Source organism: Gallinula chloropus, assembly GCF_964237585.1.
Source record: "Gallinula chloropus genome assembly, chromosome: 20".
NCBI classification, from domain to species: domain Eukaryota; kingdom Metazoa; phylum Chordata; class Aves; order Gruiformes; family Rallidae; genus Gallinula; species Gallinula chloropus.
Window position 1 is genome coordinate 9,354,748 of NC_140105.1, and position 21,758 is coordinate 9,376,505.

General features: G+C 58.9%; 1 protein-coding gene across 1 annotated transcript in view; it reads right to left on the minus strand.

The window, feature by feature from the left end:
- Positions 1-2,332: 2,332 nt before the first annotated feature.
- The window catches only part of BAIAP2 (BAR/IMD domain containing adaptor protein 2), a gene marked incomplete at its 3' end in the record, with an annotated part of 31,321 nt that continues 11,895 nt past the window's right edge, over positions 2,333-21,758 (minus strand). Inside the window, exons 5-12 of the mRNA XM_084273379.1 lie at positions 12,416-12,568; positions 10,707-10,934; positions 9,879-10,080; positions 9,302-9,503; positions 9,150-9,218; positions 8,640-8,802; positions 6,994-7,028; positions 2,333-2,402 (exon numbers count right to left, since the gene is read on the minus strand). Of these exons, the coding sequence (XP_084129505.1) occupies positions 2,333-2,402; positions 6,994-7,028; positions 8,640-8,802; positions 9,150-9,218; positions 9,302-9,503; positions 9,879-10,080; positions 10,707-10,934; positions 12,416-12,568 (1,122 nt within the window). The remainder of the gene's footprint in view (positions 2,403-6,993; positions 7,029-8,639; positions 8,803-9,149; positions 9,219-9,301; positions 9,504-9,878; positions 10,081-10,706; positions 10,935-12,415; positions 12,569-21,758) is intronic.

Consider the following 21,758-nt stretch of genomic DNA (forward strand, 5'->3'; position numbering starts at 1 on the left):
GTGCTTTAGGGAAGTGTTTGATTGAAGCCCCACTCGGGCTGTAAACCCCCCCCCCTGCCCCTCCCCACTTTTGCAAGCTCTTTGTGAACACTCTGCAGATGGGGGGGGTGTCACCGGGTGCAGGCTGTGCCTGGGAAAGATGGTGGGGGGCGGGGGGGGGGTGGGGTGGGGAGGGATTGTCCTTCTCACAGCACCCCCCCCCGCTGCCTCCCTCATCACCACCCTCCTTGCATTGTAAGGGGCTGGTCCAATCCTCTCCCCACACACCCACCCCCCCCCCCAGTTCCCCCAGTGTAGTGGGATGCTGGTCCTGACCCCCCTCCTCCCCCCACCCTTGCCCCCCGCCGAGCCGGGGTTTGGTCTATGGCGCCGCAGGGCCCTGTCTCGGGAGGGCAGCATGAGGCCAGAGCTGTGTCTTGGGTATTTTTTTTAATAGAAAGGCTATTATTACATCGTCTATTTTATCAATACGGGTCATAACTGCTGTATTTTTTATCAGTGCTGATTTCCATACAGCTCCCAGCATGTGTGTCAAATCTCATCGGGCCAATAATAAAGTTTTTAAAATATCTTAAAGCCAGTTGCTGCCCAGATCATTGCCCAGCACGCAGGCAGCTGCCAGCTCTGCCCCCACCAGCGTTGGGGGGGGTGTGTGATGGGACACCAGGGCTGTGGGGACCAAGACCAACGATGCTCCAGGGCCAGGCAGCTGCCTCTGGCCCAAGGAGCTGGGGAGGTGGGAGCGGTGGCAGGGAATGTTGCTGCTCATAAATTACTTCTTCTTATTTTTTTCTCATTAAAAAATTATTTCAGGTTACTTCTTGCAGGTGCCACCGAGCCAGGAGGTGCAGTGAAGGCCCCCCCCCCACCCCTCAACCTGGGGGGGAGGGGCTGTCTGGAACCCAGGGTGGTTGCCCAGGGGTCCCAGGGGGAGCAGCAGCCCCCAGCATGGGACTGGAAGAGGACAACAGTGAGGGCACCCCAGGCCTGCCCCCTCCCTGGGGTGTGAGCCTCCCAGCCCTCTCCCACCCACTGCAGAGGAGCCCTTCTCCTCAGCCCCTGCCCAATCTGCTCCCCCCCCCCCCCCCAATCCATCTGTGCAGCCTGGGGAGAGGAAGAAGCAACAACGACCAGCAAACCCAGTCCATAGAAACCATCAGCGGGGATATGGCAGCAACGCACCATCAGACCTGCCTGGGAAAGAGCCCTGGCACCACACAGACAGCGACCCCTCCCCTCTGGGGGGGGGTGCTCGAGGGGGTGACCGGGCTGTGGCACCACATGGCAAATACAATGGAAAAGGCCAAAAAAAAAAACCCCCTCTGGGGGCGCTGCCCCTCCACCCCCCCAAAGTGCTGTCTGGCATACACCCCTCACCAATGGGAGACACGGATCCTGCCTCTTCTCCCTGTTCCCAGAGCAGGGATGGTGTTTCCCCCACTCCCAGCGTCAGCTCGGGGTGCAGCAGCGGGCATGGCCGGAGCACCAGCTCCCTGGGGCACAGCAGTAAGCGTAGCGAGCGTCCCTGTGCACGTGTATATATTTCTATATATATATTTTTATCTCTATCTCTCTCTCTCTCTCATGCAGCCCTAGTTATAGAGGAAGCGCAGACAGCCAAGCCTGAGGTCTGGACGTGAGAGCCTGTTTGAGGGGAGCACCCTTCGCCGCGGCACCCCAAGGCACACTTAAACAGAGCCCTCACGTCCCAAAGAGGGGTTGTTAACCCAGCACGTATCGTACAGTGGTACCGTGATGCCCTTCTGTGGGCAGAGACCCAGCGCCGCAGGAGCTCTGGCACTGGAGGTGTCCCCATCCCCATCCCCAGCCCAGCCCAGGGTGGGTGAGCAGAGCATGGGGGGGTCTTGCAGGAGCCTGGGAGCTTCTCCCATTCTCCCCCCTACCTTGGCTTGCACAGGGGATCTGGGCTACCCTGCCTGTCCCGGGGTCCTTCCCAGCCGCGCTGGGGGAGCGTGTCCCCTCCACCCCACGTACCCAAGGCAGAGCTGCTCTCCAGCCCAGGCCGTTCTCCCAGCCAAGAAGCAAACCCAGCTCTGGGACATGCTGGGAGGGGGTGTGGAGGGATGGGGGGGCTGGCATCACGCTGTTCTGCACAGGCAAAGGCAGCGGTTTAATCCTCTGGCACCGAGAGGAATAAGCTGGGACTAGAGAAGAGAGAGAACTAGGGCACTAGCTTTAGCCTTTGGCTTTCAAAGCAGCAGGATTAAATAAACTCTGCCTAAAAATGGAAGTCCTGGAAAGCCGGAGACGAGGAGGCGGTGGCGAGGGCCGCGCGGCACGGTGCGGCACGGTGGGTGCCAGCGATCCGGGATCAGCTGATGAGCGGAGCCGAGCGGTCGTTCGTCACCGTTGGCTTCAGCTGGACGTTGGCAAAGGGGTTTCTGCAGAGGAAGAGGAAGGCAGAGTTTAGCAGGAGGGATGGTGGCAGCAGGGGGGGTTGCAAGGATGGGGCGAGACCCGGAAAAGCTTTTGCTGCAGAGGCTGAGCCTGAGCCCCCAAGCCCTGGCCCCTCAACCTGGGGAAGGGGCTAAGCTGGAGCTGCTCTGCCCTTGGTCCTCTGCTTGTCTCCAGTCAAAGCTGCACTGGGGACAAGAGCTGTGCCAGCAAGGGCTGCGCCATCCTGCCTCCAGGCTGGGGCTGGAGGAGATGATGCTCCAGTGCCCCACACTGGTCCTGCATGTGGGAGCACTCTGAGATCACCCAGCTCTGCCCTGTGCTGCTATGGGGGGGTTACAGCTGCCTGCACCCCATCTCCTGGGGAATGCATGGGCCAGAGCAGAGCTCACAGTGCCGTGCAGTGCCAGGAAGCCTGCAGAGAAGCCACGTTGGCAAGGCAGAGTGTGGGGAGAGGAAGGGTGCCCAGGCAAGGCCAAGCATCATGCCCTGGCTCACCAGCCTTGGCCCACCCCACAAAGGCCTGAGGTGTCCCACAGCCCTGAGCAGTGATATTACCTGCCTGGGGTGTCCCCAGTGAGGTTGGGAGCTGCTGTGACACGGAGAACACCCTTACCTGCCCCCAGGAAGGTCCCCATGTCCCCTCGGGGTGGGAGGGAAGTCTGGAGGGGGCACCTGGCCTGAGCCAGCAGGTCCAAACCCGCACCAGGACCAAGGGGAGCTGCGGAGCACCCCTGCAGCTCCCAAGCCCCTGCAGCCTCCCAAGCAATGCCCAGGGACCCTCTCCTTCCCACAACAGAGTCCATGGCCATGCACCCCCAGCAGTGACACCACTCAGCCCCCAGCCCCTAGGAAGGCACAGCCCCACAGGGGGACAAACAGGAGCGTGGGGCTGCCAGCTCCCCCCCTGCACCTGGCACTGACCAGCTCAGGGATAGCCCCAGCCCCCTGCCCCTGGGCAGGAGGAAGAGGGTTGGTGCACCCAGCCTCCCAGGAAGGGCAGTTGCTGCCTCCCCCACCACCATCCCTCACCTCTCCACGCATGCTTTTGCTTTCCTCAGGAGATAAATGGCTTTTTGCTTAAAAAATAGGGTAATTAATTTCCCACCTAATTAATGCAGATCCTTAGATCACCTTCCCACCCCCCCCTCCCCAGGATGCCAAAATAGATTCTCAGGACCGGAGGGAGAGGAAAGGTTGCTTTGATGAGTCACCAGGGGTTATTATTTAACTATTCTTGTTCTGGCAGAGAAGAGCCATGGGGACAGGAGCCATGGGGACAGGAGCTGCAGCTCCACCGGCTGCAGGAAAACCAGCTCAAGGATCAAAGAGAAATAGGGAAAGGGCTCTCCAGGGCTCTGCAACACCAGTAAGGGGGGGGGGTCTGCTCCTGGGGACGGTCCTCCAGCCCTGACCTTGGGCCACAGCCGGTGCGAGGGGCTCCCGAGCTGCATCCCCAGGGTGATCTACAAGCAAAAGAAGCTGCTCAAAAAAAAGAACTTGACGTTAGCATGGATCAGCTCTCCATCCCCACAGGAAAGGGCTTGGGATGGTGGTGCAGCGACTGAGTGCTGGTGGGACGGTGAAGATCCCAGACCTACAACCAAACGAGGTGGTTACAGGGAGCAGGAGAAGCGGTGGGAGCAGGAGCAGCAGCGCAACGGCCCCGGGAGCTGCCCGGCACGGCGGTGGCACAAGGAGCCGTGCAGATGCCGAGCGGTGAGACCAGGAGCTTCTTGCAACCAGGCCAGGGCCAAAGGGTGACCGAGGGGAGGGGGAGACGCGCTCGGCCAAGTGCAGGGGAGAAAGCAGAGCGGTGGCACCGTCCCCACGCAGCCCCCCCCGGCCGTCACCCCCTGCCCCAGCACCAGCACACCCAGGGCTTGGCTCCCCCCACACACCCCGAGTCCGAAAACTTACTAACTATGGGCAGGGGCACCTCAAAACCTGGCCACTTCAACATCAGGGCTGCAAGGGAAACAGAAGGCAGGTTGGAGGACACCGGGATACACTCCGGCCCCTTGATGGGAACAGAAGGTGTTGGTTAAGGAGAGGAACCCGGCTGTGAGCCAGCGGCTGCCCCCGCGGGCGTGAGGGCCCGGCCGGCCGCACCGCACGACGCCAGAGCCTCCGGCCAAGAGGAAGCAGGAGGGAGAAGGGAGAAAAAGAGGAGGAAAAGTCATGTTTATTGAGTTGCTGGTGCTGCCCGTGGGCTCCCTGCAAGGAGGGGAAGGAAGGGCACGGCCAAGCCAGGGCACTGGGAACCACCTGCGGAGGGAGAGCCCGGGCGGAAGGGAGGGGGGCAGCTTCCTTCCCCCCCTGCCCCAGCCATCGCTGCTTTCCCAGTGCCGCCGTGGCTGGGAAAGCGCAGCCGCAGCCTCGGCATGCAGCAAGCGGCAGCAGCATCCCCTGGAGATGCAGGGGAGGGGGAGACCTGGTCCTTAAACAGTTTTAGCTGCTCCCGCTCAGCAAAGCTGTTTAAAGGCTGCGGGGGCTGAGCACTGGCAGGCAGCACCCCTGGGGTCTCCCCATTGTCACCCTAATGCCAAAGGGATGGGGAAAAAGACCCCCAAGGCATGGTGACGTGCAGCACAGGCAGGGATGGGCAGCGCACAGGCAACGGCAGCCGAAAGAGACACCAAGGCCCAGCTCAATGCAATAAATAAAACTTTTATTCAAACAATAACTCAAGTACAGGGCACATTTCTCTCTGCCTTTAAAAAAAAAGGGTTTCCAGTGCTTTACAATCTCCATACAGGCTTTGCTAGGCTGGGATTTCCTTCGCCCCCCCCTCCCCAACACCCCCTCTCCCTGCCCCGCTCTACATTCGGTCATTCAGCACAAAATATCCCAGGATAAAAATCTTTAGCAAAATTAGGACACGGATGCAGGAGGGTCTGGGTACAATATGCCCATAGGCCAGTGTATAAAACAAAGACTTGTCCATGTGTCTGTCTGTGTGTGTGTGTCTGTGTGTCCGTATTGCCGCAACGTCCCAGTAACCCGGCGGTGTAAGCGGCTCCCAAAGTCACACCAGAAAAAGGAAAGCGCATTACAGCTTTGTGGTGGAGACTGCCACGGGCACTGAAGGGGCATGGACGGGCTCCACTGACAGAGTGGGACCCCCAGGAGAGACCCCTGGGTGCTGCCAAGCCCCCAACACAGCAGGAAAGGGGGTGGGGGAGCTGCCTCACTCAAGCCCGGTTTTGGGGTGCGAGCGCATCCTTGGATGGCTCCGCACCAGCTCCCAGCGCTAACGTGAGGTAACAATACCTTGCTACAAAAAATATATATATATGTATTTATAAAACAACCAGGAGTAACCCTTCCAGGGGGGTGAGGAGGTGCTGCCAGCTGCGCCCCACAGCCGGCGGGACCCCAGCCGAGAAGCAGCCCTTTCCCCGGGGGTGGGAGCTCTGCTCCATCCGCTTCTCCCAAAGCCACCACTGTGGGCGCTTGGATGGAAGCGGATCGGGCCATGGGGGGGCTGCTGCTTCCCCCCACCCCCACCCTGGGAATGGCATCCCGGGCACAGGCATCCCGGATGCTCGGTAACAGTACGGACACCATAGGCCATGCATATTTTGTTCCGGTCTGGGAAGTTTAGTCCAGGCTCGTGCGAGGTGGCTGGAGCTCAGCCCCCCCTCCCCGGAAGAAGGGATAGTGCATCGCTAACATTCAACAGGGGAGTACAAAAACCGGGTCCCAAACTAACGTGTAAACTGCATCCAGGCTGCTTGAAAGCGAGCACAGACCGACCGAGCGGCAGTTTCTGCTCTGAGAAGGCTCCAGAAACAAGGGCACTGTGAACACCAGGGAGGGGTGGAGAAGCACCATGGTTTCCTTGAAGATCACGAAAGAGTTTAAAATCCAAAAAGAAGTAGAGGAAGAGAAAAACGAGGTGGTGGGGAGGGGGGGGGGAAAGGAGGAAAAGAAAAAGAGGGAAGGGGGGGGAAAGAAGCAGAAAGCTCTTCCAAGCAGCAAGGGGCCACCGCGAGCCAAGGTGTCCTCACACCGTTGATACCAAACTGCTGCTGCCGCTGCGGAACAAAGCACAGGAGACTGCCAGGGACCGCGTGCCGAGAGGCAGCACCGTGCCCAGGAGCCCAGCACCCCGGTTTGGGGACTGGTGGCAGCACCCCCAAACCCTGCCCATCACCGCTGTGTGTTCAGCCCGTGGGTTGGGGGTTTATCCCCAAGAGTGAGATGGGGCAGCTCCAAGGTTGGGAAAAGCCCCCTGCCCCAAAAGCACAGGCTCTCCGTAGCTTCACTATCTGGGCATGAGCCCAGAGAAGGGTGAGCAGACTCGATGCTCTCAGAGGAGCACGTGCCCCCATGAAGTTGGGGACACAAGGGCTGCCCCTGGGACCTGCCCTTCATGACAGCCGCTGGGTTGCCTCCACATTCAAGATCCCCCCGCCCCACAACGCCACATCCCATCCCATCCCATCCCCTGCCTGTCCCCCGGAGAGTCCCATGGCGCAGGGATGACCGCGGGGGACACGGCACCACGGCTTCCCCCAGAGCCAACACCGACCGTTCGCTTTCAGGTAAGGTGAGAGGAAGTTTGAGTCTTACCTGCTGACAGACCGCGTCCCATAGTCGTCGAGACCCTGTGGAGAGGAGGGGAGGAAGCACGTGAGGGGTGGGGGAGGTGGGCTGCACCCGCTCAGGTGCTGCCGGAGGGGTTCGGTGAATGGACCAAAGTGCATTGGGACCCAGCACCAATGCATTTGGAGAGGAAAGAGATGGAGATGACTGGAATGGGATTTAGATGGCAGCAGCACTCTCTTTGGAGCAGGATGTTATTGAGCAAGATAGGGGAAAGCTGGGAGAGCCCCGGTTTGCTCTACGCGGCCCCGTGGTATGGGGCTCCAGCTGCCTTCAAGATGTGAGACACTCGGCAAGGGATCGGACAGGTCGGAATGCTGGGTGGAGAGACGTGTCCGTATCAACTCCCACCAGAAACCCACAGGGTTTTGGATCATTTTCTCCTTCAGCCAGTACCGGTTGTCATTTGCAGAAGGGAAGGACCGCATGGGGACTGGGCTTGGGGACATCGCTGCCTGGGCAAGGACCTGCCCTGGGATACAGCCTCAGAGCTGCTCCATGACTGCTCCAGGAAAGAGCAGGAGTCAGAGACCCATGTTCCCTAATCACGAAGCCCCAAATCCAGCAGCGAACAGCAAGGAGCTGTGCTCCTGTCCCATTCCCTGCCGAGACGGATGGACCCAGCTGGAGCTGCCGCCTCTCTGGAGTACCCTACTCCAGAGAGCACAGGTTGGGTGCTGCATGACCAGCTCTCCCCCTCCTTATCCTTTCCCCTTCCTCGTCCTCTCCCACTCCTCCAGCATGGCCGAGCTCTCCAGGGAAGCCAAGGCAGCTCATTCCACCAAGCTCCTCCTGGCAGGGAAGCCCTGCCATGCCAGCAGCTCCCAGGCTGTGCTGACCTCACCATCCTTCCTGATGCACCATTCCAGAAGCCCTGAGCTCCCTTCAGACAATGGCCAGGGTTTGCCCCAGCTCCCCACGCTCACTCCAGCATCCGTACGGGACCATCACCGGCTTGAATCGGCCAGAGAAAACGCTTCCAGCTGCCTGCTACCGGCTTGTTTCTGGTGGGAGGCTCCCATGGAGTCAGCAAGTGTTGTCCTTTGGGGGTTTACAGTGCCTTTTTTGTGCCCTTCGTTCCCTGTGCCTTGCCCGTTCCACCCAGGTGAGCCAAACCAGCTGCTCCTCTGCTCTCCTCTCCTGCTGCCTCCCCACATCCCCATCCCTTCTCCCCAGGAGAGAGGCCCTGGGCAAGGCACGTGGGTCATCGGGCAAAAACCGGCCAACTGCCTGTAAATCCCAAGGGAAACATTGCGCGCGTTTGGACTTACAGCCGTTGACCTAGTGTAAGGCTTGTAGTGAGCGGAGGGCGGTTGGCAGAGGCCACTGGAATAGTCTTTAATTGCACAACCGTAGGGCAATAGGTAGTCCTACAAACAACGAAGACAGGTTGGAGAGCAGCCCTCCTTCACCTCCACACCACACTGAGACTGAGAAGATGCTTTCATGTGGTTTTACCACCCTCCTGCTTTAAATCCACGGGTGGGACAGAGACTCTGCAGACACCCAGCACCCCGTGCAGGGCTCAAGCATCTCCCGTTTGTAAGAAGTCCCCCTCAACCCTGATCCTGGAGAGGAAAGAAGCCCCAGCTGCTCCCTTCACCCCAACTCACCTGGGAGAAGGCGGGCATGGCCACGCTGTATGGCCTCTGCTTGAAGGTGTTGACACCTTGTGCCGGGAAGGCTTGGGAAGCCATGCCGTAGTCGGGCGGTGGGATGGCGATGTCATCCTTGTCCAGGAGGTTGCCAGTGCTGCTGCTCTTCCCTTGCTGCAGGCTGGGGGATGGACACACAGACACAAAGCAGAGGTGTCAGCACCGGCCCACCCAGGCTGTCCATCTGCAGTGGGGGACCCCACAGCCAACACTCCCCCACCCCCTACCCCCAAAAAACCCCAGCTACCACCCGCCCATGCTGAGGTTATTCCTAAGGACACAACATGGACCAGAGGGCACCTGGAGATCCCACAGTCAAACACCACCCCCCCAAAAAACCAGCTATCCCCCCCTCATGTGGAGGTTATTCCTAAGGACACACATGATCCTCAGTGTTGCCACCCTGAGCCCACAGCCTGTCCTGGGAGGGACACCCAGCGCAACCCGCGATGGCGATGATGCACCTACCTCGTGTGGACCCGCTCGCTGCCGTCACTGTCGAGGACCCGCGTGTAGGAGAAAGGAAACCAGCCCCTCCTGAAAGGCAAAGGCAAAGGGATGAAGCCAAACCTGGGGTTATTCCTGGAGGATCCAGCCTGGGCTGCAGCCGTGGCACTCACATTTTTGTTTTCTCGCTCTCTCCGTAGTGCCAGCCGTCCCTGGCCTCTGGCACCAGCAGCGTGATGAGGTCACCCTCCTTGAAGCTCAGGAGGGTGCTGTTATCTCCAGCAGCGTGAGAGAAAATGGCCTGCACCCTCGTCCTGCCGTTCCTCTCGAGCCCTGCAGCCATGGAGCTGGAGCGTGGCAGCGTCTTGTTTTCAGCTGGTGGGAGACAGGGACCGAGGAGTGCCCCAAGTCCTGAACCCCTAAACCCCACCTAGACCCCAGCGCCCTTCAGCATGTCTCAGACCTTCCCCTCTGCTCTTGGCATCGCCCCCACCAAGGGAACAGCCTCCCAGGGTGAGATCCCTTGGAATTTTTCCCCTGGGAATGCTGTGCGTGGGCTGAAGTCCCACCCAGCCACCCACGAACCCACGGCAGAGCCTGGCTCCACTTGTTTCCTAAGCCTAGATCCAGAGGCACGAGCAGCTGATGCCAGAGAGGTGTGGCTGGTCACTGTCCCAGCACCAGCACCATCATCCCCGATGACCCCGACCACCGCAGCCCGGCGCGGAGGCGGGCAGGATGGAGCCTCACCTGATGCGTAGCTGTTTTTCGGCGGCACGTTTTTGCGAACTGGGAGTGTGTTGGAGTAAGAGTCACTCAGCTGCTTCTGAGGCTGGGGAGGAGATAAAGATTTGGGCTGTGCTGGCTTCATCTCAGACCAGTGGTTGTACCCGTCACTGTCTGGGCCTGAGACTCCGTTCATCACTGGCATGGCCTCCTGCGCCGACATGCGCTACGGAGAGAGGAGAGGGAGGGGGGAGAGGGGGGATGGCTCTGTTAATGCATCCCGCTGCAGCTCCTGGGAAGGCAGCTCGCAGCAGACCAGAGCTTCAGCCTGTTGGGTTTAGTTCCCCACTGACACAAACTGCTCTGGGCGGGGGGTGGGAGCAGTAGGATCACCTCTATAGTATTTGATTGCTCCAAGCAGTAGAAAATCCACCTGATAAATCCCTCCTGAGCTCTACTGCTCAGCTCGTGCTCCCACATCAAGGGGGATGACATGATAAATGCTTTTCTGAAGGGTCTTTCATCCCATGGGTCACTCCAAGCATCTTCTCCCCTGGTTACTGGGGTACCCTGGCTCAGCCCTACAGCTTTGGGACCACCAGCCTGACCAGATGAGTCCAGCTTTGGGGGTTCCCCAACCCCCCCTTCCCCAGAAGCTCCCACATCCCTGGCGGGATGAGCTGCCCATCTCCTTGCCAGGCTCCTTCCCACATCCCAGGGTGACACACACAGAGCTGCCCATCGATGACAGCCCATCACCAAAGGCAACTTGCGGAGGACACCGGTGACACTGGGCTCGTCCTCCAGCTCTGTGCGGAAGGGCAGGGCAGCTTCCACCACTGAGATACTTACTCCCACAAAAGGTGCCAGCTCCGGGGGGACAGGGAGGGGTTTGGCACCAGGGATGGGGTCAGAGATGATGAGGTTGGATTTGGAAGTAGACAGAGGGCTGGGCATAATGGTGCCATTGCTGCTGGCAGCCATCTGCTGCATCAGCTGTATTGCGCGGTCCGGGATCTTGTTGGGATCTGAGCAGGATTGCTGCCACAGCGGCAGCTTCTGCGTCAGCATCTCCTTCCCCTGCAACAGAGAAAAGCAAGGCATGAGGACACAGGGACATGGGACAGCCCTCCCAGCTCCACATCCCTCCCCTGGCAGCACTGCACGCACCCAGAGCTGGCCTGGCACTGGCCACAAGCCCGACTGATGACACTGGGCATGGCACAGAGGAGAAAAGAGACGGGGACTTAGTGCTCCGAGGGCAGCTGAGCCAGGAAGGAGCAATGAAAAATGGAGAGGAGGGAAGGAGATGTTAATTCACCTCCCCACCTTCTTCTTCATTGCCCAGGTCCCAAGTGATGGGCATCTTGTTTAGGGCTGCTCAGCCCCAGCAGCACCCAGCTGCTGACCCTCACTGTTCCGGAACCTGCAGCCACCCGCTGCCATGCTCTGAGACATGGGGGAGCCCAAGGGATGGAGCAGAACTTGCCCTCATTCACCTGTGCCACACAAGCATGTGTCCCACGGCATGACTTGCAAAAGGAGGAGATGCCCCGAGGCACCCCAGGTCATTCCCCAACCAAGCCCCTAGCAGCCCCCCAGCCCCCTGGGAAACGCATTGTGGGAGCTGTGGCTCTGGTAAGCCTGATGCCTAACTTGCCCGCGGGGCAGTCGGGGACCCGATGCCTCCACGCAGCCTCATAAATAGTGTCCACATATCAACCCCCACCTAAAGCCAATTTCAGAGCCCCAGAACATTTCCCCACTGCCAGCCACTGGCTCCAGCTGCAGCACAGCCCTGCTACCCAGTCTGTGGCTGCTGCCACCCTCCTCCGGCAGCCGCAGGACGGCAATTTTAGCCAGCGATGCCCATGCCGGCTGCAGGGCTGGTGAGGGGCTGGATGCCCACGTCCCACTGCGCTCTGGATGAGTTGCCTGCTGAGTCTCACTTGCAGCATCACCCTCCCCACTGCATGAAGACTTGAGGTTCACTGTGCCACAGCCACACCGCAGGTGCCATCGCCCAACTGACCCCCAAATTCTGGGGGGGGATTTCCCCCCCTCCCCACACAGGAGGAGCTCACATATGCTGAGCATCGATCCAGCCTGCAGCGCAAGGACAGCGCTGACTAATCCAAACTCCTTCTCCTGCTCCCCAGTGCCAAGCGCAGCGGCGACAGATGGGTGCTGGGAGCAACGGGGGGTGGTGGTGGTGGGGAACAACCAGAATGGGAGCACAAGGCTGTGGGAGCAGCACCGGCGTTCCCAGCCCTCATCCAGATGGATCCTGCTCCAGCCCGGCACAGGGTGCCGTGGATCCCCAGGCTGACAGGCAGCAGCTCCAGCTTCTGGCCCAGGCTGCTTGGGAACAGGCAAGAGAGGGCTTGGAGCAGCAGTTTAATCCCAGTTTAACCCTTCACTAAGTAAGGCAGGGGGGGGTGCCAGGGAGCCTCTCAGGGTACCAACCAGCTCGACGGGCAGCAGCCTGGGGTAGGAGCATCCACTCAGAGACAGGGTAGCCCGGGACCCGCAGCCCGGCAGCTGTGGTGAAGCTGACTCACCTTGGCGTGGTAGGTGATTGCGCTCTTGGCTACTGCACACTGTTTCTCTACCAGGAAGCAGAACCGTCTCCTCTCTTCCGTGAGAGCTGTCTTGTAGCCATCGGAGACGTAGTTTTCCAGCTCACCTTGCTTGTTGCTGATGGCTTCGATGTACTACAACACAAAGAGGAGCAGAGGGGTGGTCACCATCACTGCTTTGCCCACCCAGCTCTCGCCCCTCCGTATGCAGGGCAGGTGATGCTGCAGCATCCTCCGGAGAGGGGTCAGTGGTGCGGCCATGGGGGCCAGCAAGGGTCCTGCCCCACCCCCCCAGCACAGGACACGCACACGTGCGCCTGTACAGCACCCTCCAACCTGCCCTTACTCATCAGAGCCCCCCTCAACCCCACCCCCCCCAACCCCACGCAGGAGCGCTGACTCAGCACGTGGGCCGGGAGCCGCGCGGGCGGCGGGACGAGCTGTACCAACCGCGTGCAGCCGCCCTCTCACCAAACGGGCGCCCAAGCTCGTCGGCAGAGGCTGGGGAGGTTGTACCCATTGCTGGGGCTGGCAATAGCCCCCCTCCCAGCCCCCTGCCCACAGACTGCTGAGACGCCTCCAGCACCTCCACCGCTGCCTGTGCCGAATCCCCGTGCTGCTGAGAGCCAGGGGCCATGGCGGTGGGACACGCACCCCTGCAAGGCACACGGCCATCGGCAACGCTAAAGCTACTGGCAGCTTCCAGGTTGCTTTTGCTGGGGACACGGGCACGCTGGCACAGCAAGGGCACTGCCAGGGTGGCCATTCCTTGATGCTGCGTGCCAGGGCAGCACTGTGCAGAGGTATGGCAGATGTGGCAGCAGCACCGGCTGCTCTGCTGGCACCTGCTCTACCTACGAGTGCCAATGCCGTATGGAACATGGAAGCAGCACCCCAGGGCTGGGCTGGGGCAACCAGGCTGCTCAGGCTGATGTGTGCACTGCAAACGTGGCACAGGGGAGGGCTTCAGAGCAACGTCTGGGGCCAAGACCATCAGCATCCCTGAGCCAGAGGCCACAGGGCATCCCCAGCCCCCTGGCAGGGCCACGCTCTGTCCCCCTCCATCCTCTCCTCTGCCCGGAGCAGCCACCAAACCTTCACGAGCACCATCTCCCACCCACCACACCTCCTTTGCCCCCGGCTCTTCCCTGGGATGGCAGCACCACACCAAAAAGCCCTGACCAAGCACGAGCCCCTGTATTACTCAACCTGTTTCAGGAAGCCTGAGCTTCTCTGAGAAGGGAAGGAAAAGGGAAATTCAGGGCCTGGAGCAGTTTTACTTCTTCCTTCATGTTTAGCCGTTATTTTTAGCACGCTACAATATTTATTAGCAGGCACATAAAACGAAGCAAACCTCAACAACAGCGGTGAGATTAAGCAACATCCCAGACTTCAAAGGGGGTTTATGTCAGAGCTGGAGCTCCTGCTGCTCCCACCCACCTTTTGGAGCATCCTCCCACAAGAGCGAGCCCCGCGCCGGGCTCATGCTGGACCCAACTGGGTTGGTTTTTCTCCCCATCAACACAGGTTGGGGAAAGATGGGGTGAGAAATGGATAAAACCCCGTCTCTCAATCCTGTTTCAGAGATATTTCCACCACCACCCCTCCCCCAAAATGCCAAACCCCATTTAGGAGCAGAAGGTAACTGAGCTGAGGGCACGGTGCACAGAGCAGAAGTAACAGGGGTGTCTGCATCACCCCCTGGGTGAAGCTGCCAGGAGAACAGAGCTGGATGGGGGCCAGGGGAGACACCAGGAGAGCCGTGGCAGCAGCAGGCACTAAGGTAGGGGTGCTGGTACGACACAGGGCAGAGGTAGCAGCAGCCCCGGGCACGTGTTGTGGGGCCGTTGGGCGAGCGGGAGCAGGCGGCTGTGGGAGGATGTGCTGGGAGAAAGCATCGCTCCCCGGAGTGGGCTCGGGACAGAGGCGCTGCCGAACACGCCGCCTCCTCACGAGTATTATTAGTCCCAGGAACAGCACAGGGACAGAGCCCAGAGGCGTCAGCCTGGCAGCGGTGCTGGGGAGCAGGGCTGGGGAGCAGGGTGGGAAGGATGCTCCAGCGCCAGCCTGGAGACCCCTCAGTTCCCCAGGGTCCAGTGTCCCGAGCCCTCCATTGCACCCCGGCTACAGACAGAGCCCTGTGAGCCCTATGCAGCTCCCAAGTAGTTCTCCCCCTTCCCTCCCATCCCAAGGGAAGCAGCGGGGTGATGCTCTCCCACCCACAGAGCCCCTCAGGGTGGAAAGCACGACCCTGACAACACCCAAAATTGCATGGACCCCGATGCCCTACACTCATCCTACTTAATTTATTAAGTGGGCCACCAAGAAAGGGACAGCAAGGAGTGAAACGAGCCCAGATCCACCTAATTTAGTTCAGTAGCACAAGGACCAGCCCCAGGTTTGCAAGAACCAGCCTGGGGACGGATGCAGCCACAGATGGGGACAGTCAGCTCCCCTCCTGCACACACCTCCCTGCCAGCCAGGGAAATTCTTCCTTATTTTCTCAACCTTGGGTTTTTTTAAATCACAACTTAAACCTGCAAGTTAAAGCCCAGCTTACAGCCCTGCTTACAGCCCCAGATCACGAGTGTGCTTGTAGGGATTTTGGGAAGGAAAGGCTTGTCTCAGGGGCTGCAGCCTGTTGGAACATGTTGGTTTGCAGGCTGAGCCTACACTCTAAATTTAGTTTTCTCAGCGCTTTACACGCTTTATGTAAATAAGCCTGATGTGCCATTGATTTATTCCCAGCCTTGATTTCTTCCACAAAATGGTGAGCAATGCTCCCCCTTTCCCCAGACAGTTTGCTTGGGATGACAATGGGCTTCCAAAGGCAATTTAAACACAACCCTTGCTATGCTGGATGCACGGGGTGGGGGGGAGCAGGGGGGAAGCACCATGCAAAGCACGATGTGTGATCTCCCATTGAGAAGCACCAGGTTCAACTGGTGAGGGGTCACCTGTGGCCAGGGGCCCCATCAGGCTTTCCCCAGGGATTGAGGGTGGATCCTGCAGCCTCCCTGCATCACAAGCCCCAGCTAAACACTTGTCTCTGCTTGGCACAGCCTGACAGCACAAGGGAGGGGCAGGTGGGTGCCCCCTACCAGCCTCAGTGTGCCCGGGCTCCGCAGCATCCTCTCCAGGACCACACCAACGAGCACAAACCAACTTGCACCTTCAATTCAGACCTCTATTTAGGGCTGTCAGCTTTAAATTTGCATTTTAAGCTTTGTCTGAATAATAAAAAAAAAAAAAGATTGGAGGAAGAAAAACCACCCCAAAACCCATCTGTGACCCAAGCACCAAGGGGCAGGGAGCCAGCCAGCGGTCACAGCCGCACCGAGAGCCAGAGCACGTGCCAGAGCCCAACAGCTCCAGAAACCTTTTCTGGGTTTCTAGGTTGGAGAGGCCTCAAATAACTCCCCCATGCCCCCCCTCCCCGACCCGAACACATCCACTTCCAAGTCACCAGGAGCTGCTGACCTAATTAGCAATGTCAGCTCATGGGAAAAGGGTCTGGTTTAAGATGCTGCTGTGGCTCTGGGGTGGGAGCTGCTGCCCGCTGCAGGGAGGTGGCAGTGCCAGGGCTGGAGAGCCTGGTCAGCCACACACCCCCCAGCTCAGCCCCTCTGGGCTGCCCAATGCCTGGGGCAGGTGAGCAAGGCTGGAGCAAGGGGTCCCTGGAAATGGGGAACAATGAGAGCTGGAGAGGGGTCGGTGCCAAGGGTAGGGAGGGCCAGGCCCAAGGGAATGGCCTTCAGCTGCAGGAGGGTGATGGAGAGGAGCCAGGAGGCAGAAATCCTTCCTGAGGAGGGGGGAGGCCCTGGTACAGGGTGCCCAGGAAAGCTGGGTCTGCCCCTGGATACCTGGCAAGGTTCAAGGTGGGTTGGGTGGGGGCTTGGGGCACCCTGGGGGTGTCCCTGCCCATGGCAGGGTGGCACTGGTGGGGCTGAGGGCCCTTCCCACCCAAACCGGTCTGGGTTCTACAAACAAGGAAACGTGAAGGAGGAAACAAGATGCTCCAGCCTGAGGAGCAGCTGCTGTCACCCTGGCACAGAGAAGCCAGGGCAGGCAGGGGCTGCCACCCTCCCAGCGCCGAATCTGACAGCTTAGGCTGGTGGGGATGAAGCAGCATCTGAGAAGTGTCATGACCAGAGTTCTTATCAAGCACACGCTGCCTCCAGTGCAGCCAGAGCAGGTGAAACAGCATCGTTACCTAACTTCAGCCAGGCCACTAATAACCACCCATCCTTACAGGGAAGGGGTTAGTCCCAACTGTTCTGCCCAAGGATGTGCAAGGCTGTCAGGAGCACGACCCAAGGGCATGCTCATTGCCACAGAAATCATCTCTACGGGTCTTTATCAGTGATAGGATGTGATGGCCACTGCCTGTAACACAGGCTGAGCACAGGACCAGCAGTGGGGACAACAGGGAAGTGACAGCCGAAGCCAGAAGAGCTGCCTTTGGGCTCACCACCTGCCCACAGTGGGCACAGCGACGTGGCTGGAGAGCCAGTAACACAGCTCACAGTGGGCATGCTTCCCACTGGCATCAGGAGAGGTGCAGAGTGGGGAGAGGATAGTGCCAGGGAGGGACAGGTCAGGACCAGCACTGAAAAGAGAAAGGGGAGAGGGGAAGGGAGAGGGTGGAGTGGTGCCAGAAGGATGCAACAGGCTGAAATGCACCTGGAGGCAGCAAACACCATGAGAAGGGAGGATTTGTTTGGGGAACTGCAAGGGAGAATGATTAGAAAGCAATGGGATAAAAGAAGAAAGAAGTTAGGCTGATTAACAGAGGAAGAGCATCTAAGCTGAGAATAGTTTCAAGAAAAAATCAGCTGAAAGCCTGCCCCAGCAAATGGCTACACTGGGGGGAACAAGAAGCCTTGGGGATGCTCAGCCCTGACAGCTCCTGGGGAAGGAGACAGCTTTTCCTTCTGCCCAGAATTTGCTCCTTGTGTGGAAACCAGCAGACCCCAGAGCATCCTCGGGGAAGACACCAACAGCCACCTCCAGCCCCCACCATCACCCCCGGGTGTCACCGGGTTGGGCAGTTTGAGCTGGGCAGAGCGATGCTGCATCCAGGCTGTGGGCAGCACTCCCAGCAGACACAGCTGGGAAGCAGACCAGAGCTGGGAAACAGGACAACCTGACCTCTCCTGGAACGGGGCAAACGAAACAACAGGCTCTCCTGCAGCAGAGAGCACCCAGACCTGGATCACCACGGGAGCCGGGATGCACATCGCTGCCTCTTGCATGGCCAAAGCAGCACCGCAGAGCCAGGGGATGCCTGGGGGTGGGGGGAAGACAAACCCCTCCCATCTTGCTCAAATACCGGCATCTCTGGCTGTGCTGCCCACCGGCCGCTCCATCACCCCACGACCAAAAGCCTCCTCAGGGATGCAGGCACCGATGGGGATCAAGGGTGAAATAACATACAGAGGGGTCTTGGGGGGAGCACGACCCCAGCAGCCACCCTGCCTGAGGATGCCAGGCTCCCTCCCCTCCCCGGGGAAGGGCTGTCTCCGCTCCTCACGCTGCCCCGTCTCACACATCTGTTCGCCGGGGCGTCAGCCGCCTCCTGTCACCGCTCCATCCGCACACATGTGACGTTACATAAACCACCCAGAGCAGCAGGCGAGCGGCTCCCGCAACCGGCTGTGCGGGGGCTCCACCGTCAGCTGCTCCCTCAGTTCGGGGACGCCCCGGAGCAGCAGCTCCATGCACAGGGTTTGGTACCCAGATGCTCATCAGCCACGAGCCCTGACCCACGCAGGCATAGGGCCTGAGACCCCCAGCTCTCCAGAAGAGACATTTGAGGCACCTCAACCCAGAGGAAAAGACATTTAAAGATTTCATTTGGCACCTTTGTAGCAGCTGCTTACAGATGGGTAGGGATGGCTTCAGGAAACCCCCCCAGAAAACCCTGTGCCAGAGCTGGGGGGAAGGGATGCTGCCAGCCAGGCACCGGGGCTGAGCAAACCCTCCCTGGCCACTGGAAGTGAGTGGTGCCAGGCTCCCCAGGGTGGGAAGGACAGGGAGAGGGGATGCTGAAGGGACCAGAACATCTCTGATGCAGAGAGGGGTCTTCTCGATGCTGAGAAACCCTCGAGGGGTGTGCTCAGGAGAACAGGTCAGACGGTGTTCAGGGTGCCCAGGGACAGGACAAGGGGCCGTGGGTACAAACTGGAGCAGAGGAAGTTCCCCCTAACCCTGAGGAGGAACTTCTTTGCTGTGAGGGTGGCAGAGCCCTGGGCCAGGCTGCCCAGAGAGGTTGGGGAGTCTCCCTCCATCTCTGGAGACATTCCACCCTGTGATGCTGGAAGCTGTCCTGTGCAGCCTGCTCGAGGGGATGCTGCTCTGGGGGGGTTGGCACTGAGGGATCTCCAGAGGTTCCTCCAACCTCAACCAGCCTGTGATGGGGACAGAGTTTCCTTCTCTCTTTCATCAGCACCCACAAACCATCAAGCCTGAAACAGCCACTTCAGCAGACGGGTCCCAAGAAGGGATGAGCTCTCCCCAAAGTCCTGACACGACGGGCACGAACCGAGCAGCATGAACACCGGGGCTGGTACTCGGAGTCAGGACACACAGACGCTGTTGTGACTGGAGTGGCTCAGCCCCAAGCCCTGATCCAGCTCCCACCCAGCATTTCCCTTCCCTGCACCCACTGATTTATTCTCTGGGCTTGGACATGCAGCCTAACACAGCTCAATGCCTGACAAGACCCAGAGTGTTACATGCAGCCCCTGAGTTTTACGTAATTCTTTGTATTTGACTTTGACATAAGCCCTTGTAACCTGGTTTGTGCACCCCCCCCATCAGCTAGAGCTTCCTGACCTACACCTAAAATTAATTCATCCTGGTGGGAATAGCAAAAGGAGGCCTCAATTACAAAGTTTCTAAAGCCCCCCTGAGTTGTGTCACAGAGGTATTTCATGCTAAAGATTCCTGCAGGAGAAGGCACGGACAAGCACATCAGGGCAGGAGCTGAGCTTAGCCCATCACCCCCAGCTCAGCTAAGCCTGGCTTTGCAGGGGTTAGGAGGAACCTGGAGCTTTCTCCACCCCCTCTGCAGGTACAGTCACGGCTGCTCACCGTGCCCAAAGTCCTTCCAGCCAGGTCAGGCACAAACGGCCGGCTCCAGCTTCGCTATTTAGGGTGAATTACAGGCAGCAGCATCGCCTCAGCCCGGTGGAGAAATCCAATTGCTGGCAGCGTTAATATGATCTGATAAATAGCTCGAGCCAAGGTAACTTCATCGGGAGCTGCTGATTCAATCAAGGCCCTAAACCCATCACGACCTCGATTTCAGGGCTCGATCGTAACCAGCGGCTAACGAAGTTACAGCAGTTCAGCTCCTTTGGCCACTGCTTAATCTTAACGTGGTTTTCCCCCTGGGTAGAAGACACACAGGGAATGGAATCGCTTCGTTCTCCTGGGGCTTCCAACACAGGGAACGAAAATCTCTGACACTCTGTAGCTGAGCAGCTGAGGCAGTTACAGCCAGCTCAGCCTCCAGTGCTCGTGCCTAACGAAAGCTCTGCACTGATTCATAAGGAATAAAAAGCCTGGTTTCACTGTGACATGCAGCAGGAGCATCCCATCACCACAGCATCCCTCTTGACCATGACAGACAAAGCTTTAGAGATGGGGGAAAACCCTCCCTGCTGCAACACATCACTCCTGCAGCCTAATTGCACTTCGAGCTGCTTTTAAGTGTGTCGCCTCTCCTGCGAACCACGAGGTGTTCTAAATCCTCAGCCATTTTAATCCTGTGGTGCCCGTCCTCCCCTATTAAACCCCACAAAACAAGTGTGAGAGGCAGTGGCTGGGCAATGTGGGACTCATGGACAGCCCGGATGGGCTCCCAGTACAAAGCCAAGGAAGCTCAGCAGGAGCCTCCTGCCAGTGTCTGTGAGCATCGTGCTGCCATCTCCCCCTCAGCACACCTCCTGACACCCCCATTCCCAAAGCTCCTCTCACCAGCCCTGTGGGTGATCAGTATGAGCAGCGCCTGTTGAACACCCACATTTCTTCCTGCTTTATAAAGGAGGAAAATCAGAATTGAAGAGTCACAGGGGAGATGTTTGGGCTCTTTTCTGGGCTTGCTGACCACTCCAGCAGAGCCTGAACCACGGCGATACCCTGGTGAGGGTTGTTCCCTGCCACCCAGCAACCCAGACCTGGAGCATCCCCAAAGCTCCTGTCACTACACAGAGCAAGACAGAGTTCCAGAAGCTGCATCCCCGAGCTGCCCCACGGAGCAAGGCACTCAATGCAGTCACTCAACAAGTGGTGGGAAGGCAGAAAGGAGCAATCCCACTTCCTGCAGCATTAAACACGAGCAGGGATGATGCCAGAGCACTCCAGCCCTGCCAGACAACCCCCACTAAGTGGACGAGTTCAGGAGGAGAGCAAGATGTTATTGCTTTATTGAAGGAGATGACTGATGCAGCTACTGGGATGTTCCCATCAACAGCAGCTTCTCCCAGTACAAGCAATCCACAACAGCCCATTAGAAGAGCCCCAGCCACTCGTCCGATCCATCTGCAGTCCTCAGGCACCAGCCTGATGAAGCCCGCAGCTTCCCTGCAAGCATCACGCGGTGCCTCGGGCAGCATCCTCAGAGGACACCAGGGGGGTTTTACAAGTCACCACAGGGGTGGCCCTGGGCCAAGAGAAACAAACTAAACCACACGCAGCAGCTCCCTGGAGAACTCTGTGGTTCTCCATTTTAAGCTGGGAGAGCAGGATTTTTGTGGAGCAAAGCCCTGCAGTGCTCCCCTCCATAGCTCTGGTCTCACTAAGCCCCACACAAGGCTCCCTCCTCACAGCTCTGGGCTGGACCCACGCTTGCAGCAGTCCCCCTGCTCTCTGATGCCCAAATAAAGGTAAGAACAGCACCAAAAGTGGTCCAAACCACCCTTTTCTTCCCCCCAAATGAAACACCAGCACTGCAGCCAGCAGACAGCAGAGGGAAAACTGCCCCAATTGCCTGAACTCAGCAAATAAACTTCGTGTTTTGATCTAGGGAAGGGAAAAAAAAAAGGCAAAGCAGCGAGCAGACGAGCAGTCTCATAGCACTTTAAGCTCAAAAGCCATCGTAAGGCTTTTGCAGAGATAAGCGCTTCCTAAATACTCACTGCTGAAAGATTAAGGGAAGGAAAGCCTGATCCTGTTTCCCTGCCCAGCACATGGGGATGACTACCCCATCCCTGCCACATCACAGCAGGAGAGCCCGACCGCCGCCAGACAGAGCCCATCACCACGATGGATGGATGGATGGGTCACCCCCCTCCTCCGACTCGAGGTGTGGGGTGGGGAT